This window comes from Zea mays, chromosome 3 (assembly GCF_902167145.1).
Source record: "Zea mays cultivar B73 chromosome 3, Zm-B73-REFERENCE-NAM-5.0, whole genome shotgun sequence".
Taxonomy (NCBI): domain Eukaryota; kingdom Viridiplantae; phylum Streptophyta; class Magnoliopsida; order Poales; family Poaceae; genus Zea; species Zea mays.
The window spans coordinates 149,191,119-149,208,359 of record NC_050098.1 but is presented as its reverse complement, the minus strand read 5'-3'; the positions used below and the strand labels follow the sequence as shown (position 1 = coordinate 149,208,359).

Below are 17,241 nucleotides of genomic sequence, written 5' to 3'. Positions count from 1 at the left end.
AATAGAATGAGTTGATCTATCACCACCGTACCTCAATTCTCATAAGCTAATAATTAGTATATACATGAGGAATAGGTTGATTCTACCAAAATTGATGGAATGAACTTATGATACATCACTTCATTAAGCATATAGTGACTCCACAAACCAAACACACCATTAGTCACCCTTCTAAACTCTAAAGTTTAGGAGGTGAGAACCAAACAGCCCTTTACGATGGTAGATATTGTAATGGGTAAAATTGCAGTGACATATAGAGAATTGTTCCTATATTTATTTTTTTTGCTAGCTTTCTCGATTGAATGCAGATACAAATAATGTATGATAGTATGTATGAAACATACTGTTTACACATAGCAGCTGATCCTCTAATAGCAGTACTTTTGTGGAGCCTACAATTTTCTTCAAGGAAGAACCCAAGCAGCAGATGTGGCGTAGAGACTAGTCTAGCTATATAACGGTGCCAGGTCCTACCTTCTCTCCTCTTCCTTTTTCTTTCTTTCTTTTCCTCTTTACCTACAGGCTGCAGCCAACTTTATCTTCTCTCTCTCTCTCTCTCTGTCTCTCTCTAGTTCCTATCCCCTTTTTCTCTGCAAGCTAGAGAGGATCGGGCGGCAGCTGTAGCTAGGGTTGGTGCTTGGATTGGAAGGAGAGAGGAGGTAACCTTTTCTCTCCCTTGCATATCAAGCCTTGAGATCAGACCTCGCCTTTCTGTTCTGATCCCTGCCTGCCCCATAAACACAAACTCCCTTAGTCGTCGTAGTCCTCTCGTTTATCGGTTGGTGGACAGTGTGGATACTGCGAGAGATCGATCAAAGGACGACGGAGCTAGCTAGGGGGTGCAACAGAAGAAGAAGAAGAGGAAGTGGAAGAGGAAGAGATCTGTCTCATCAGTACGACGTACTTGTTGTTGGATACATACAAAGATATATATATGTCTCATCAGGCGACGGCGATGATGTCCGGCGGCGGCGGTGCGGGGCAGTTCGGCGACACGACGTTGACCAAGGTGTTCGTGGGGGGCCTCGCGTGGGAGACGCACAAGGACGGCATGCGGGCCTACTTCCAGCAGTTCGGCGACATACTTGAGGCCGTCGTCATCACCGACAAGAACACCGGCAGATCCAAGGGATACGGATTTGTGAGTGTTCCCAAACCCTTCCCACTTTTCTTCGTGATCTCTTCTTCATTCACAACCATCACACATCTGCATACGGATTTGTGTTTGTGATGCATCATGCATGGTCGTTCGTTATAATTAAGCTTTGCATATATGAATCGATCGTCGCAGGTGACTTTCCGTGAGCCGGAGGCGGCCCTTAGAGCCTGCATCGATCCGTACCCGGTGATTGATGGACGGAGGGCCAACTGCAACCTTGCCTATCTCGGCGTCAACAAGTCCAAGAGAGCACTGACGACGATGCTGCCGCAGTATCTTCAACCATATGCTGGTAATATATATGTGTATAATAACTGTACATATTGTTCTGTCGATCTTCAATAATAGCTCCTTTAATTTTTAACGAACTAAGACACTAGTAATTAATAATAAATCGGCTCATCAACAAATTAAACTCATGCCGGATCGGATATGATGCATGTATATATACTGTCGACGACTCCTTGCTCATTAATTAATATAATAGGGACTTAACTGATGCATATATATATGCATGCATCATGTACGTATAAAGCTTTGTTCAAAGGCTTCTTTTTTTGGCTTTGCATCATTTCATGCTGATGTTTATGTGTATATAAAAGCTTTGTTTTTTTTATATAGCTGCTAATTGCATTAGTAGTGCAGCACTTTTAGGATCGAATCAGATATTGCCGGAAGCAGGGAATGCATGCACGATGATTGATGCCTTTTCTTGTTTAGAATCAACTGGATATATATAACTAACTAACTAGTAATATACACATATATATGTCACTAACATATATTTGCAAGGTCAATTTAATGTTGCATTGCATATATGCATGTATGTATCTTGCACTACTAAGGACAAGCAAGATGCTACTACGCACACATACATGTGTAAAATAAAAGGGTCAAATCAAAGAAAAAGCAAGCCCGACAGTATTTCCCCAATGCAAGATGAAAAAAAAAGCTGCATGACCCCCCAGCTTTCTGCAAAGCGCTAAAAGCAAGCCTGTGGTTAGTTATTCTTGGGGGCTGTGTTCCTTCCTGTTTCCAGCCTAGCTAGCGGCTTAATTACCTTGGTCAATTTAATGTTGCATTGCTAGCTATTGCTTCTTCCAATCCTGCTGCATGCAGCTGCAGCCGCACTGGATCGTCAGTACGTGTGCTTTGATGCCCTTGTACGTCCAGTTGATCGTCAGTTGTGTTTTTACGACTTCTTTTGCAAATCAAATTCTCCAATAATAATTAGTTAATCAATGATGTAACGACTGTGTGTGTGTTCCTTTGCATATATGGATATGGATATGGATATACGCATGCGGCAGCCCATGTTTACGGGGGAGGCAGCAGCATGCGGGCAACAATGAAGTCCTTTCAGACAGCTGGTGGTGGTGCCAGCCTGATGAGCTTCGTGCCGGCGGCCGATCATGGCATCCAGCAAGGGATCCCTACGTACGACAGTGTCTATGCCGCAGCCGGGTGAGTCGTACTACTTGTATTGTATCATCTAGCTAGCCATGCACACTGCATGCATTGGCCACCGGCCGGCCATCACAGTCGCTAGCTTCTGATGCATGCATGATGCCGGCCGGCCGGCCGGCCAGTCGAGATCGATCGATCCATGCATCTCTTTGTCTCCCTCTCCCCGTCCCCGATCTGCACTGCTGCGCTCTAGCTGTAAAGACATGGGTTTCGGTTAAAGGCAGCGCCGGCCGGCCTCTCTGCTGCTGGCATGCATGCCGGCCAGCCTCTCTGCTCGGTCGTTAATTGTAGGAAGGGGCCAGCCACTGCACCGTCCATCACCCACGCATGTGCCTCTCGTCTTCATGCATGTGTCCCATGGGCCACACAGCTATAGCTAGCTCCTGCATGCGTGCAGCGCTCGCTACTACAGCGACAGCGAGGTCGTTTGTCGTGCACACTCTCTACAGACTACAATAATGGATTTTACTACGTACAGCGAGGTATATATATATATATATATATATATATATATATATATATATATATATATATATATATATATATATATATATATATATATATATATGCACAATATGTTATGTGCTTGCTAGTTGCTACACCAGTAGTATCCAATATACTATTGCTATACCAGATCATTTACTGTGCAAATGTGTTTATTTTGATATACATATAATGAGTTTTTACATCTGACAATGTGTATTTCATTAATAACATATGAAGTACGTACTAATTATAATTTAAGCGCTGACGGGAATCCCGACGGGGATTTATCCCCGCGGGGAAGGGAGAGATTCGGACTATAATCTTATAGCTGCTAGTTTACAATAAAAAGTTTTATGAGAGAAACAAGTAAACTATACATTAACAATGAGCAACTAACTTCTATATGGATGAACTAAAAAGTACTTACTAGACTAGAAAAGATCTTTACAGCCAGCGTGAGCACCTACCTCATCATCATGTGAGAGTCCATGACAGCGAATACAGTAGTAGTCTCGTATGCATACATACTACCTCGACTACAGTGACTGCCGTGTGGGCGCAGATCGCTTTGGCAAAAAGCCGCGGCTCTGCGGCTGGGCGATGGCTGGCTCCTTCTAGCTTTGCTTTCTTCTTGCATGCCTGCTGCTGTGCTGCATGCGGCCAGGCTCGCATCGCATGCACGCTTCTGGCGCGGTCCTGCTTGGATCTGCGTGCACGGTCAACAGCCAAACTGGCCTGCATGCTTCTTGACCCATGCAAAGTATCCATGCTGCACCGTCCAAATTCCCTCACGTTCTCTTCGCTTTCGCATCCATGGCGAGAGACGGAGCCAGACATTTTTTTAGGAGTGGCTGAATTAAACCAATACAATATAGGAGCCTGTTTGGCATGGCACGATACAATGATACGTTCAACAACGAACTGTGAAACGATGATATGATCTCAGCTCGCATGCATGTTTAATCTGCCGGTAATTAATGATATATTTGGTGATAATTTCAGGTACTCTCCCTATTTCTCGGACTACGGCTACCCGCTGGTACACACATGCATATTCATTTCGTCGAAGATCTTTTTTTTTAATTTGTCAAATATTTCCTCTAATTTGCCTCGGTTCTTTAGAATATACAAGTATTTTTTTGTCATCGTACATACGTACTGCTCATCGTCTACGCATTGCGTGCATTTTTATTTATTCCATGTTATTTTGCAGAGCTACTATCAGCCCTACATGGTCGGTCTGCAGCAGGGAGGCCAGCTACAGCAGTACGCCGCCGTCGGGGGAACAGCGGCAGCGGCGCCGGCGGCCAACCCCTCAGTAGGACCCTACTCCTACTTCCAGTACGGTCCGGCGAGCGCTGCGGCCGCTGGTGGGCCGTACAGCATGGTGCAGTACCCCCAGCTGTACCAGTATGCTGCGGCGGTAGCAGCAGGTGCCACGGCGGCGCCGACCACTCTGGCCGCTGGCGTCGTTGCTGGCGGCCTCCAGCAGTACGGCGGCGCGGTGGCGTTCACTCCTAATTCCATTGCCCAAGCAGCAGGTAAATATATATAGCTTAATCAATTCTATCATAAGTAGGAGTATTATGCATATGGGCACACACGTCGTCGTCTACTCGTCTGGCACGGTTAGCTACTTGTTTAGTTGTTTGTCACGCACATTATATTTCTGTCAAGTAAAAACTTAAAATTACTGATGAGCTCATTTCTCAGGCATGACAATGTCTCTGACATCTCCAGCTCTGGGAGCGGCACCGACGACAGCCCAGCAGTTCCAGTACAGCGGCAGGCTGGTTCCTTCTTCTCCCCCGGCTGCTGCTGCTGCTGATCAGAAGCCCGGCTTGGCCTAGCGACAACCAACATGCATGCATGAATGGCCGCTAGACAACAACCACCAGTCTCTCAACCACGCACGCACGCAAGCACCTACCTTCTTCAATTCCTTCGGTACACGATCGAGTCATACATCATGCATGCATCTCTCTGCTAGTAATAGGTAGGTCGCTCTCTGCTTGACATGTACATCATGCATGCATGCAGTCTACGTACGTACGTACGTACAGATAGAGTAGTGGTACTTACTGATCACCATGCATCACCTCGCCCTGCACGTACGTACACTTGCATGATAATGATTGATGATGATGAGAGACTTGACTAACTTGTTGACGGCGGCGATCGATGTGTGCGCTCACTCTGGGTTGGGCCGGGTGCAGTGCTGCATTTTTCGCTAACGTCCAATGCAAAAGGACCACGGCAGGGTGTCCGATTTTCCATGCATATCATCCTTAATTAGATTAGATTTGTGCTATAAAAAATCCTGTTTTTGTTAGCCGCCACACACATCATAATTAATAGTGTTAATTACTCTTGTAGCTAGCTAGGTAGATCGAGTTTTATTTGCTAACTGCTGCTGCTGCTGCTTGCACTCTTATGGAAGAGAGCAAGAAGGGCGAACTGGACTACTGGTGAGTCGCTGCTGGGTTTTCATGTGCAGCTAGCGTCACTCAGCTAACCCCCTGTCATCGTGTCAGGCAAGATGGCATTTTTCACGGGCCATGCATGCATGTATACACGCGCGTGTGGAGTCCACAGAAGTTTGTGGATACGCGCACAAAAGGTTTACGGTCAATTTAATTAATTTGTGCTAGTCAGGCATATATATATATTATATATGTAGTATGCATCGTCTTATTAAATGAACCAATATGCAACTATTAATTAGCTAGCTACCTATGAGCTTGCTGATTTTAATCTTCTCTGTTTTGGTCCCTTCCCTTTCTCTCTCCCGGCCATACACATATCATCATCATCATCATCATCATCATCATCATCATCATCATCATTGACCTGTTATCCTCATCCGTACTAAGCAAAGCCAGACATGGTTAGGCCAAGCCAAGCTTCTGATAGATCATTCATCATCATCAGATGAACGATTACGTACTAGTACGTCCTTATGATGATGACAGACATATTATCATTACTTACTGTTCGCGAACGATTCATGTAATAGACGCTATATATGAAGTGTATTTGGCTTCCTTGTGATGATCGAGAGGCTAATTAATGTACCATACATATCTATCTCTTGAGTATCGCTTGGCATATGCAGTATTAATTGATTACGTGCCTAATTAAAGTCTAAAGACTTGCGTGGATGATGGATCTCTGAACCCTCACTTTAATTTGCGGCCGTACGCGTACGTATGTATCCATGCTATAGGTATGGTATGTCGACAGCCAGTTCGTTGCCGGAGATATATATGATGGAGAGGGTAGACGTGTTCCGGCGTGCCGTAGAAAACCATCTGGGTCAGTGCCAGGTTGCTGCCCGCCTGCGTCGGACCGGGTCGGGTGGTATAGTAGGCGTCCGAGAACACGCACCCAACGGCGCCATGCAGAGACCGCCGGCCGGTGATGATCAGCCCCAGCCGCCTGGACGGCGGCGTATAGGTGTTGCTTTCACTACCGGAATCAATAGCTTCGCCGAGTGCCGGAAGCACTCGGCGAAGCCTTAAAAACACTCGGCAAAGGCTTTGCCGAGTGTAACACTCGGCAAAGAAGGCTCGGCAAACAGTGCATCAGCAAAGACTTCTTTGCCGAGTACTTTTTCTCGGGCACTCGACAAATATCTTTGCCGACTGTCAGGGAGCACTCGGCAAAGAAAAGCGACCGTTACGACGCTGGTTGACGGAGACGGCGGCTTTGCCGAGTGTCAACGGCGACACTCGGCAACGAAGATATCTTTGCCGAGTGTCCTCCTGGCAGCACTCGGCAAAGCCGCCTTCTTTTGCCGAGTGCCAGTTGGGACACTCGGCAAAGAGCCCGCCAGGGAGGGTCCCCATGTCAGGCTCTTTGCCGAGTGTTCTGTGCGGCACTCGGCAAAGACGACCTCTTTGCCGAGTGCCAGCGACATAACACTCGGCAAAGAACCTAAGCCGGTGCCCAGGTCTGTGCTCTTTTCCGAGTGTTATGACCCAGACACTCGGCAAAGAGCCTCTTTGCCGAGTGTAACACTCGGCAAAGTGACCAGTATGTACCTTTTTTATTTGTTTTTTGTTTTCCATCCACACAAACAGAAGATACCACATATATATCACATATATACATCACAGATATCATCACAGACATAAATAGCCAACACAAACATAAAACCGTGACCACAAACATAAATATCCATCACAAACATAAGTGTTCAACACAAGTATTAAACACAAACATAAGTCTCAAACGTCGCAAGCTCTCACATAAGTATCAAACAGAAACATAAGTATTATACATAAGTTCTGAAGTCTAAAACAATGACTCATGGAGGTGGGCGGTTTGGCCGGGGTTGCGTTGGGCTGAACCCTTCCGGAGGGTTGTTGGATGCCGCCCCAGATTGGCCCTGCACAGAGAAGAGATAGCATGTGTTATACCAGATGCATTACAAACATCTAACTACAATTTTGATACTCACAGGAGTGTGGAAGAGAGTAGGGTCAACTGGGGGGAACAATGGAGGTGGCGGAGCGATGCCCTGTGCGGCGCCAAGGCTCTGCATGTACTAGAACATCTCCGCCATCCTCTGATCAGCCGCCGCCCGCTCCGCCATTATCCTCGCCTCCATCTCTTCTAGTTGGGTCTGTAATATTACAAGCCAACGTTATAGTAACTCAAAGACTAGATATATAACTAAAGGAAGGACGAGTTATAGAAGCACTAACCTCGAGTTGCTGTATGCGATGCTGTGAGCTGTCGTGCCGAGGTCGAATGGCTGGGCTCGAGCCCGTGCTCCTTGCTCTCACCTGAGACAGAGTGGGAGTGGAGGACGAGTCGATTGCCCCATCGGCAATCCAGTACCGCCCATGTCTCTTGCCTCCTCCGACCCTCATGAGCACATCGGGGTCGATAGGCTCGGTGCTCGGATCATAGTCTGGGCCATCGACCTCCTGCGCCATGGCGGTGTAGTCATGGAGGCGGCTGTAGACGGCGGGGTTGGTGTAGGCCTCGGGCCCGTCATCCGGGTTGTAGGTGACGTCAGACGTCGCCTTACCCTTATGGGCCATAGCATAGGCCGAGAAGGTGGAACAAGGCCTGCCACCATGTGACGCCGACTGCAACGAAAACCAACGAGATAGTTAGAAATAATATCTAACTTAGTGCTATATATCTAAATAAAAAAGGTGGCGTACCCATGCTTCGGCATATTGGCCCAGGCTCCGGCTGCCTTGGTGGTGCGAGGGGCCTTGCATCTGCAAACGCCGTTCCCGGCTAGCTGTGTGCGCCTCGTCCCACTCAGCCGAACACCACCTATCCACCATCTGCTCCCAGCACAGAGGATGTGCGGCGCACCAATGTGGAATCACCTGCAAAGTAAACACATAAAGTGCATATCAGAAGATAAAATAAAATTCATGCATGGAGTACTGGTACCAAACATGCATGACTTTACCTGCAGGTACTGCTCCGTGGTCAACGACATGGTTCGGGCTTGAGGTTTGGTCACCTTCTCCCCAAGGACGGAGCCGTGGTAGGTGATGATGGCCTGGATGCGGGCCTCATAGTGCATGTCCACGACGAGCTTCTTACAGCACGTGGTGGCCACCACATCCGCCCTAGCCTCGTATCCAGCATCGCATCTAAAGAAATCCTGCATACAAAAACGATGTATCCATACATTATTTCAAGAATTTGCAACGAATGCGACATATTTTATATTATACTAAGACTTACCCACAACTCTTGCTTCACCCGCTCCGCCTTGTTATTGAATTCCCTGCCGTCCCGGTCTACTGCATCGGGGGCGACGGCGTAGTGGTCGAAGGTGAAGGCTGGGCCCGTCACTCCGGCGTACTCCACAAGTCCACGGAAGTGTTCCCTGCACAGCAGGCCGAGGATGTTGTTGGGGGGGCGACGATGACCCCCAGCATAATCCAAAACCGTCCAAGACCTGTCCAAGTGATAAATAAAAAGTATTAGTTTATATTATGATTTTGAACACATAATATGAACAAGAATGAAGAACATAAAGTTACATACCTCTCCCCTTCCGGCCGAATCAACGGTCGTCTGTCCCGAAGTATGGGACGCGGCGGGAGACTCGCGGGGCCTCGCAGGTAGATGCTCCTCGAACTAGAGCCGCCTGAACCTGAGGCGTCCTGCTGCTGGTCGTCGTCGTCCTACTGCTGGTCGTCGTCGTCCTGAGGCGCCACCTGCTGCTGCGCTGCCTGCTCTGCCTCGTGCTGCTGCGCTGCCTGCTCTGCATCGTCCGCCGTCCTACTCCTCCTCCCCCTCCTCCTCTTCAGGAAACCGCCCACCATATTTGTCCAACAACCTGCAATTAAGAGTAAACAAATAAGCACATATAAAAAGATGTATTTAAAAACAGGTGCGAAATAAAAAGTCATATAGCATTACATCGATTAAAAATAATCTTCATATGTGTCGGGGTTAGCCGGATCAAAACTCTCATCATCACTATCAAGCATTTCAATCTCAACACCATCGGAAGACGCAACCTCATCATTGCCTTCAAGGATTACTAAGTCATTATCATTTTGCACCTCATCATCCTCCTCATCAACAACCATTTCAATATCTACGTCCATTCCGATAGCTTCTGTTAAGTCTATCTCAAATCGCCCTTCTAGCCCATCTTCTTGGAAGAACTCTCCATCATATGTGTCCGGGTCTAAGTTGTAATCTTCATCGTTAGGAACAGGTAACCTCCCATGCGGCGATACCTTATACACAACATCCCGACCCTTAAGATGTTCTTTCGTTTGACACGCATATGGGAGATAATACACTTGTGTGGCCTGTTGGGCCACGATATAGACATCGTCTCCTGCTAAGGTGGAATCTTGTCGAATTTCGACTATCCCAAGATTAGAATGTGTCCGTCTCGTCACTTGAGGGTCAAACCAATGACATTTGAATATCACTGGAGTAAGAGGTTTGGAACCATAAAAATTGAGCTCATATATTTCTTCAATTCGTCCAAAATAATCGACATTGTCAAGGCCCGGCGTAAAGACTCCAGAACACGTTGTTTTCCGATTGGGCCGACTTTGGTCGTAGTGTGTTGTGCGAAAACGGTATCCATTGACGTCATACCCAGAATATTTCTTGACCCTATAAGCAAAGCCGTTGGCTACTTGTCTCAACTCGGCACTCATAGACGGATCTCTTTGGCCCTGCAAGTATTCGCAAGTTAAAAGACGCTAAATTGAGTTCAAAGACGTATCTCTTTTACAAACTAAGCACGTACCTTACGTTTGAACCAGGAAATGAAATCGGGCAACCCATTTCTCGCACCCTTTCTAAGAAGAGCGTCATATTCCTGTGGAGTGGGGTCCCTTGATCGACGCCAGAATTCATGAAGAAATTGTTCCATGTATGGCGTCACCTCTTCAAGGTTGGTCAATACGTATAGCATGATATGTCGCCACTCTTCATGATTCAGGGTCTTGGTGGTCGAGCCACTTGCGCTTCCGAGTTAGCCTCGAAATATGCTAAGGTTCGATTCATTGTCGCCATCATTGTAACGAGGGGGTGGATTATGCACGCTCGGCAGATTGTCACCATAATAAGTTGTTGTGAAGTTTGAGACCTCCTCTAGAATGTATGCCTCTGCAATGGAAGCCTCGATTTTGCATTTATTTCTACATTTCTTTCGAATAGTCTTTAGACATCTCTCGATTGGATAGCACCAACGTCCCTGCACGGGGCCCCCCATTCGTGCCTCATACGGGAGATGAAGAATCAAATGCTGCATTGGATTGAAAAAGCCGGGTGGAAATATCTTCTCAAGCTTACACAGTAACACGGGGGCCAATCTTTCCAAGTCTGCAACAACGGTCCGAGATAACTCTTTTGCACAAAGCTGACGAAAGAAATAGCTCAACTCTGAAAGCGCTAGCCAGACATGCTCAGGGACATAGCCTCGAACCATCGCAGGAAGAATCCGTTCAATCCATATGTGGAAGTCATGACTCTTCATCCCTAAGACTCGCATAGTAGATAAGTTCACCCCCCTACTCAGGTTAGCTGCATACCCATCAGGGAACATCAACATCTTGATCCACTGAAGTACTTCCTTCCTCTGGGCCCTGCTTAGGACGAAATCGGCCTTAGGCCTTCTCCATGTCTTTCCACCACTTGGCGGCTTCATCTCTAGTTTTGGTCTATCACATAACGCTGCCAGATCCACTCTCGCCTTCACATTATCCTTTGACTTATCAGGAATGTCCATAATTGTTGCCCACAGTGCCTCGGCAACATTTTTTTCAGTGTGCATCACGTCAATGTTGTGTGGAAGGAGCAGGTCGTCATAATAGGGGAGCCGAGTCAAGCCAGACTTATGTGTCCACATATGCTGCTCACCATATCCCACAAAACCACCTTCTGTATTGGCCACGAGCCCATCTATCTGTTGACGAATTTCGGCACCAGTCATCGTTGCAGGTGGGCGGTCTGTCACTACGACACCTTTCGTAAAGTTCTTGATGTCTAGGCGGAATGGATGGTCAGCAGGAAGAAATTGTCGATGTTTATCGAAGGACGAATATTTGCCACCCTTTTTCAACCAAATGAACCTAAGAGCTTCCTTGTAAACTGGGCATGGGAACTTACCGTGAACACACCAGGCACAGAATAGCCCATACGCCGGTAAGTCATGCATGGAGTACTGGTACCAAACATGCATTCTGAAGTTTGTCTTCGTAGCTCGGTCATACGTCCATACCCCTTCCTCCCATGCACGTACCAATTCATCAATCAAAGGCTCCATGTACACGCCCATTTTGTTGCCCGGGTGTCCTGGAATTATCAACGACACGAATATATTCTGCCTTTGAAAGCACACACCAGGGGGGAGATTGATTGGGATAACAAACACGGGCCAACATGTGTACGGGGCAGCGCTCATTCCATAGGGATTGAACCCATCTGTGGCCAACGCAACACGTACATTACGAGCCTCTTCGGCTTTCTCACGGTGAATGTCATCAAAGTGTTTCCATGCTTCACCATCTGATGCGTGCACCATCTTGTCAGGATTGTATCGTTTTCCATTTTTGTGCCATGTCATCTGTTTCGCGGATTCCTCTGTCATGTAAAGACGCTGGATCCTCGGTATGAACGGAAGGTGTCGTAGGATTGTCAAGGGGATGTCGAGCTGCCTCTTCTGTCCATCACCAGAGTCTACCTCCATAAACCTAGACGAATTACACTTGGGACAGTACTTTGCCTCTGTGTATTCTTTCCTAAATAGCACGCAGCACTTCGGACAAGCATGAATCTGCTCATACGTCATCTTGAGTGCACGAAGTAGTTTTTGTGCCTCGTACATGCTCTTTGGCATAACGTGATCATCCGGAAGCAGACTCCCAATAACCGTCAACAAGCCATCGAATGCGTCTCTACTCATGCTGTACTGCGACTTGAACGCCATTACACGCCCAATGGCATCCAGTTGAGAAACCTTTGTCTGGCCGTGAAGGGGTTTCTGTGCCGCGTCGAACATGTCGTAGAACGCCTTTGCAGTCGGCTCTGGCTCGTCATCCATACATCCTCCCGTGTACTGTGCCTCCTGATAGTCGTTCAACATATCTGCTACCCCCGCATCCGCGTCATAATCCTCGACACGTTGTCTCAACACCTCCTCTCTCGTACGATGCGCTTCACCATGAAATATCCACCGAGTATAGCCTGGCGTAAATCCATTCTTCCAAATATGTTCTACCATGGTCTTCTTTGGTTTTCTTTTCCGATTGTCACAATTGCTGCACGGGCATGGGACTAGACTCGCTCCTTTAGCAGCTTCGCCGTATGCCCGTTCCACGAAATCATCGGTCTTTCTAATCCATTCAGTGGTGACATCGTTCCTTCCTCTACGACCCGTGTACATCCACTCACGGTCCTCCATCCTATAACATATATAACCGACTATAGTTTAATATAACATGTAAAAAATTTGGCAGCACCTCCCCTGTACGGGGATGTTTACAAAACCTGCAAATAAAACTATCGGCACGATGGCCGACATCCACAAAATATATCTAATTGACACACAGAGTAGAAACTCTCTAAATTAAATAAACATGTATTATAAATTTAATAAACACACATACTAAATTCAATAAACACATAATATAACAATAAACATACATATGACAATATAACAATAATATAACAATAAACATACATAAATTTAATAAATTTAATAAACCTTTACGGTTTGGCGACGATCGGCTGGCGGCGGCGTGCCGGGCGCGTGGGCGGGCGGCCGGTGACGACTTGCCGGTCGCGTCGGGGGCGGGCGGCGGTCGGCTCGCCGGCGGTGGCGTGCCGGGCGCGTGGGGCGCGGTGAGCGGGCGGGCGGCCGGGCGAGGGCGACGTGCCGGCGTGGGCGCGGTGAGAGGCGCCGGCGGCTTGCCGGTGTGGGCGCGGGGAGAGGCGGCGGGCGGCCGGGCGAGGGCGGCGTGCCGGCGTGAGCCGCGTGAGGCGGCCGGGCGGCCGGGCGAGGGCGGCGTGCGTGGAGAGGCGGCGGGCGGGCGGCCGAGAGAGGCGGCGGGCGTGGCGGCGGGCGTGGCGGCGGTGAGGCAGAGGGAGAAGAGAAAGGAGAAGGAAAGGAGAAGGAAGAAGAAAGCCGGCCGGGCGGCCGGTTAATTAAATTTCTTTGCCGAGTGCCCGCGATCCGGCACTCGGCAAAGATTTTTTTAAAATTTTAAAATAAACTTTGCCGAGTGCCGGATCACGGGCACTCGGCAAAGGCTTCTGTGCCGAGTGCTAGGTGTACAGCACTCGGCAAAGCTTTGTTCTTTATACTTTGCCGAGTGCCACACAGTAGGCACTCGACAAAGTATATTTTTATTTTTTTAATTTTATCTCCCAAACTTTTTGTGGTATGTTCCTACACTATGTAGACCTACATGTATCATTTGTGGACAATTATAACATAGTTTCCATAGTTAGTAGATTTAGTTCGTTTATTTGAATTTCTTCGGAAAATTCAAATTCGAACTGCAGGTCACTCGAAACGTGGAAAATCGTACATGAAAAAATGATATTCATGTTACTTAGCATAAGTTACGACCGATTTCAGAAGCGTACCGGAAACTTCGAGCAACATGCTCACTAAACATGGCCGTGAACTTGGCATCCACATGTTTAAAAATTGTATAAAACACAAACAAAGTCAGAAAATCATGAAACTTGTCCCCGTGTCATGATATCATATGTATAGGCTGTGATAAAAAATTTAGAGTATTTGGAGAAAGTTGTGAGACACTATGTGTAGAAACCTAAGAGATCCACATTGAAACTCTATGATTTCATGTGTAGTCCTCTTAGGTTTCTACACATAGTGTCTCACAACTTTCTCCAAATACTCTAAATTTTTTATCACAGCCTATACATATGATATCATGACACGGGGACAAGTTTCATGATTTTCTGACTTTGTTTGTGTTTTATACAATTTTTAAACACGTGGATGCCAAGTTCACGGCCATGTTTAGTGAGCATGTTGCTCGAAGTTTCCGGTACGCTTCTGAAATCGGTCGTAACTTATGCTAAGTACCATGAATATCATTTTTTCATGCACGGTTTTCCAAGTTTCGAGTGACCTGCAGTTCAAATTTGAATTTTCCGAAGAAATTCAAATAAACGAACTAAATCTACTAACGATTGAATCTCTGTTATAATTGTCCACAAATGATACATGTAGGTCTACATAGTGTAGGAACATACCACAAAAAGTTTGGGAGACAAAATCAAAAAAAATAAAAATATACTTTGCCGAGTGTCTAGAGATGACACTCGGCAAAGAGGTCTTTGCCGAGTGCTAGATGTGTGACACTCGGCAAAGAATCATCTTTGCCGAGTGCCAGCCGCTGGCTCTCGGCAAAGACTGACGGCCGTCAGCTTTGGGACGGCCGTTGACGGCCCTTTGCCGAGAGCCCCCTTTGCCGAGTGTTTGACACTCGGCAAACTAGTCTTTGCCGAGTGTCGACCTGTGCCGAGTGTCCGGCACTCGGTAAAGAGCCTCGTTGCCGAGAGCCTAGCTTTACCGAGTGCGGAACTCGGCAAAGCCTTCTTTGCCGAGTGCCCGACAAAAGGCACTCGGCAAAGATTGCAACACTCGACAAAGCCTTGGATTCCGGCAGTGTTTAGACGAAGGTGGTGGCCGGCGCCTCATAAATAAATATTGTCAAATAACTCATACATAAATGTACTCTAGATCTAAACTAAAATATTAATCGAAAACTTTGGTCATCAACTGTTTGCTTTAAAATTGAGCCTAACTAAGTATATCCACGCTTGTGCGGCCACCAAATTTAAGTTCCATTCCATCTCTTTCTGTACAACAAATATGAGAAGTCAATAATTACTACTTAGTCACAATTTAACATCTCACATTGTGACATATTACAAAGTCCATATGGATATGTAAAAAAGATAGAATAATGATAGATTTTACATACGTCAAAAGAACTTACCTTCTCTAGAACTTTGCTGGAAGCAGACTACCAATTGGTGAGACAATAAATTTTGCCATATTTGAGCAAGCCGACTCAGTTGCCCTTGCATCTGGTCTTCTTATCCACTATGATGCTCCTGCTTCTGCTGCTTCCACTAGTAGAAAAGAGCTCAAAGCCTGCGGCACCCATAAATTATCACTGACGGTTTCAGTTACCGCGCGCCAGTAAAAAAACCAGGTGGGCCCGGCTTGGGAACCGCCAGTGGAAACCTATTTCCAGTGAAAATCTAGTTTCCATTGGCGGTTCTGTTACACCAACCGCCAGTAGAAATAGGTTTCCACTGGCGGTTTTTCAAGCCAACCGCCAGTGAACTATGTGTTATAAATACCCCTCTTCTTCCCCGCGACAGGAGCTGTATGCTCGCAGCCAACTTCCATTGGAGGCGATTTTGGAGGTCCAGATTTCGCAAAATACAAGGGGAGGTTTTGGTCTTCATTTTTTGGAAGAAGGTGGATAAGAAAGGTTGGTTTATGTTTCTTTGTCAATTTTTGTTCATTCTTGCTCAATTTTAGCCACATTTTGGATCTAGGGTTTATTTTACATGTGAGAGAGAAGAGTATAGCTAGGTTATTTTCTCTATTTCCTCAAATGAGGTTGCTTAAGATGGTTAGATTTTGTCTATTCCCTCTCCTTTTTCATGTTTAGTTCTCAAATCAGTTTATCCATGACACATATTTAGTTGCTTAATGAATGGTGAATGTGTTGTATGGAGAGGGAGGATGATAGGTTTGGTAATTAAGATTGTTTTTATTAATTGTTATGAAAGGTTGGTTTAATTATGTTTCAATTGCCAATTATTGTTCATTTTTGCTCAATTTTAACTACATTTTGAAACTAGGCTTTCACCATGTGTTAGAGATAGGTTTGGGTATTAAGAGTTTTTGTTTATTAGTTGCTAGGAAAGTTTGACTTATGTTTTTTTGCCAAATTTTGTTCATTTTCCCTCCATTTTAGCCACATTTTGGATCTAGGGTTTCACCATGTGTTAGATATAAAGTAGTTAGGTTGCCTAATCGATCCAACCGCCTATGACCTTTGTTGTATAAATACCCCTTCATCCTTCCCGACAAAAACTGTGTAGCTCGCGCGCAACACAACTTTTATTGGAAGGTCAGATTTCACAAAATACAAGGGGGAGGTTTTGATCTTTATTTTTTGGAAGAAGGTCGCTAAGAAAGGTTGTTCATGTTTATTTTGCCAATTTTATTTATCCATGATATATTTAATTGTTAGGAAATATTGGTATATGTTTCTCTTGCCAATTTGTATGTCTTGTGTGTTTTATGTTACTTTTTTTACAGGTGATGATGGAGAGGATATCCTGGATGTATAACTTGTTGGGGACTTGTTCTCAAATGCTTCGAATTAAGAACAAGGCAACATAAAATGTTAAATATAAACGCCCTTCGTCCGCTGAAGCATTATCTCCCTCAAGGATTTAAATGAACTTCAGACGAAGGTCATGAATTAAATATCACGAAGGTTACACCTTCGTGACCAGAATTAGAAAATAAAATGGAATAAAATATAAAACATGAAACATTAAGGAAAGATGTACCAAAAGTAGATAATATTATTCATATATTTTATTATATGAAA

General features: G+C 46.0%; 1 protein-coding gene across 4 annotated transcripts; it reads left to right on the top strand.

Annotated features, from left to right (window-relative positions):
* The first annotated feature begins 413 nt into the window (after nucleotides 1-413).
* Nucleotides 414-6,245, top strand: LOC107604628 (uncharacterized). 4 transcript variants are annotated; one of them, XM_020550041.1, is made up of 7 exons: nucleotides 414-659; nucleotides 791-1,141; nucleotides 1,292-1,451; nucleotides 2,470-2,623; nucleotides 4,115-4,151; nucleotides 4,326-4,653; nucleotides 4,826-6,233. In XM_020550041.1, exons 2-7 carry the CDS (start codon nucleotides 935-937, stop codon nucleotides 4,960-4,962), a joined length of 1,023 nt encoding a protein of 340 aa, XP_020405630.1. In that variant the 5' UTR covers nucleotides 414-659; nucleotides 791-934; the 3' UTR covers nucleotides 4,963-6,233. The 4 variants fall into 4 exon arrangements, with proteins under 4 accessions (XP_020405630.1, XP_020405629.1, XP_020405631.1 ...); XM_020550040.2 differs by having other exon boundaries at nucleotides 414-1,141; nucleotides 4,826-6,245; XM_020550042.2 differs by having other exon boundaries at nucleotides 414-1,141; nucleotides 4,853-6,229.
* The last annotated feature ends 10,996 nt before the right edge of the window (nucleotides 6,246-17,241 follow it).

Coding starts and splice junctions, on each gene's coding strand:
- LOC107604628 (XM_020550040.2), top strand. CDS start 935: ATGTCTCATCAGGCGACGGCGATGATGTCCGGCGGCGGCGGTGCGGGG. Junction 1,142..1,291: donor GATCCAAGGGATACGGATTT/GTGAGTGTTCCC, acceptor CGATCGTCGCAG/GTGACTTTCCGTGAGCCGGA. Junction 1,452..2,469: donor GTATCTTCAACCATATGCTG/GTAATATATATG, acceptor CGCATGCGGCAG/CCCATGTTTACGGGGGAGGC.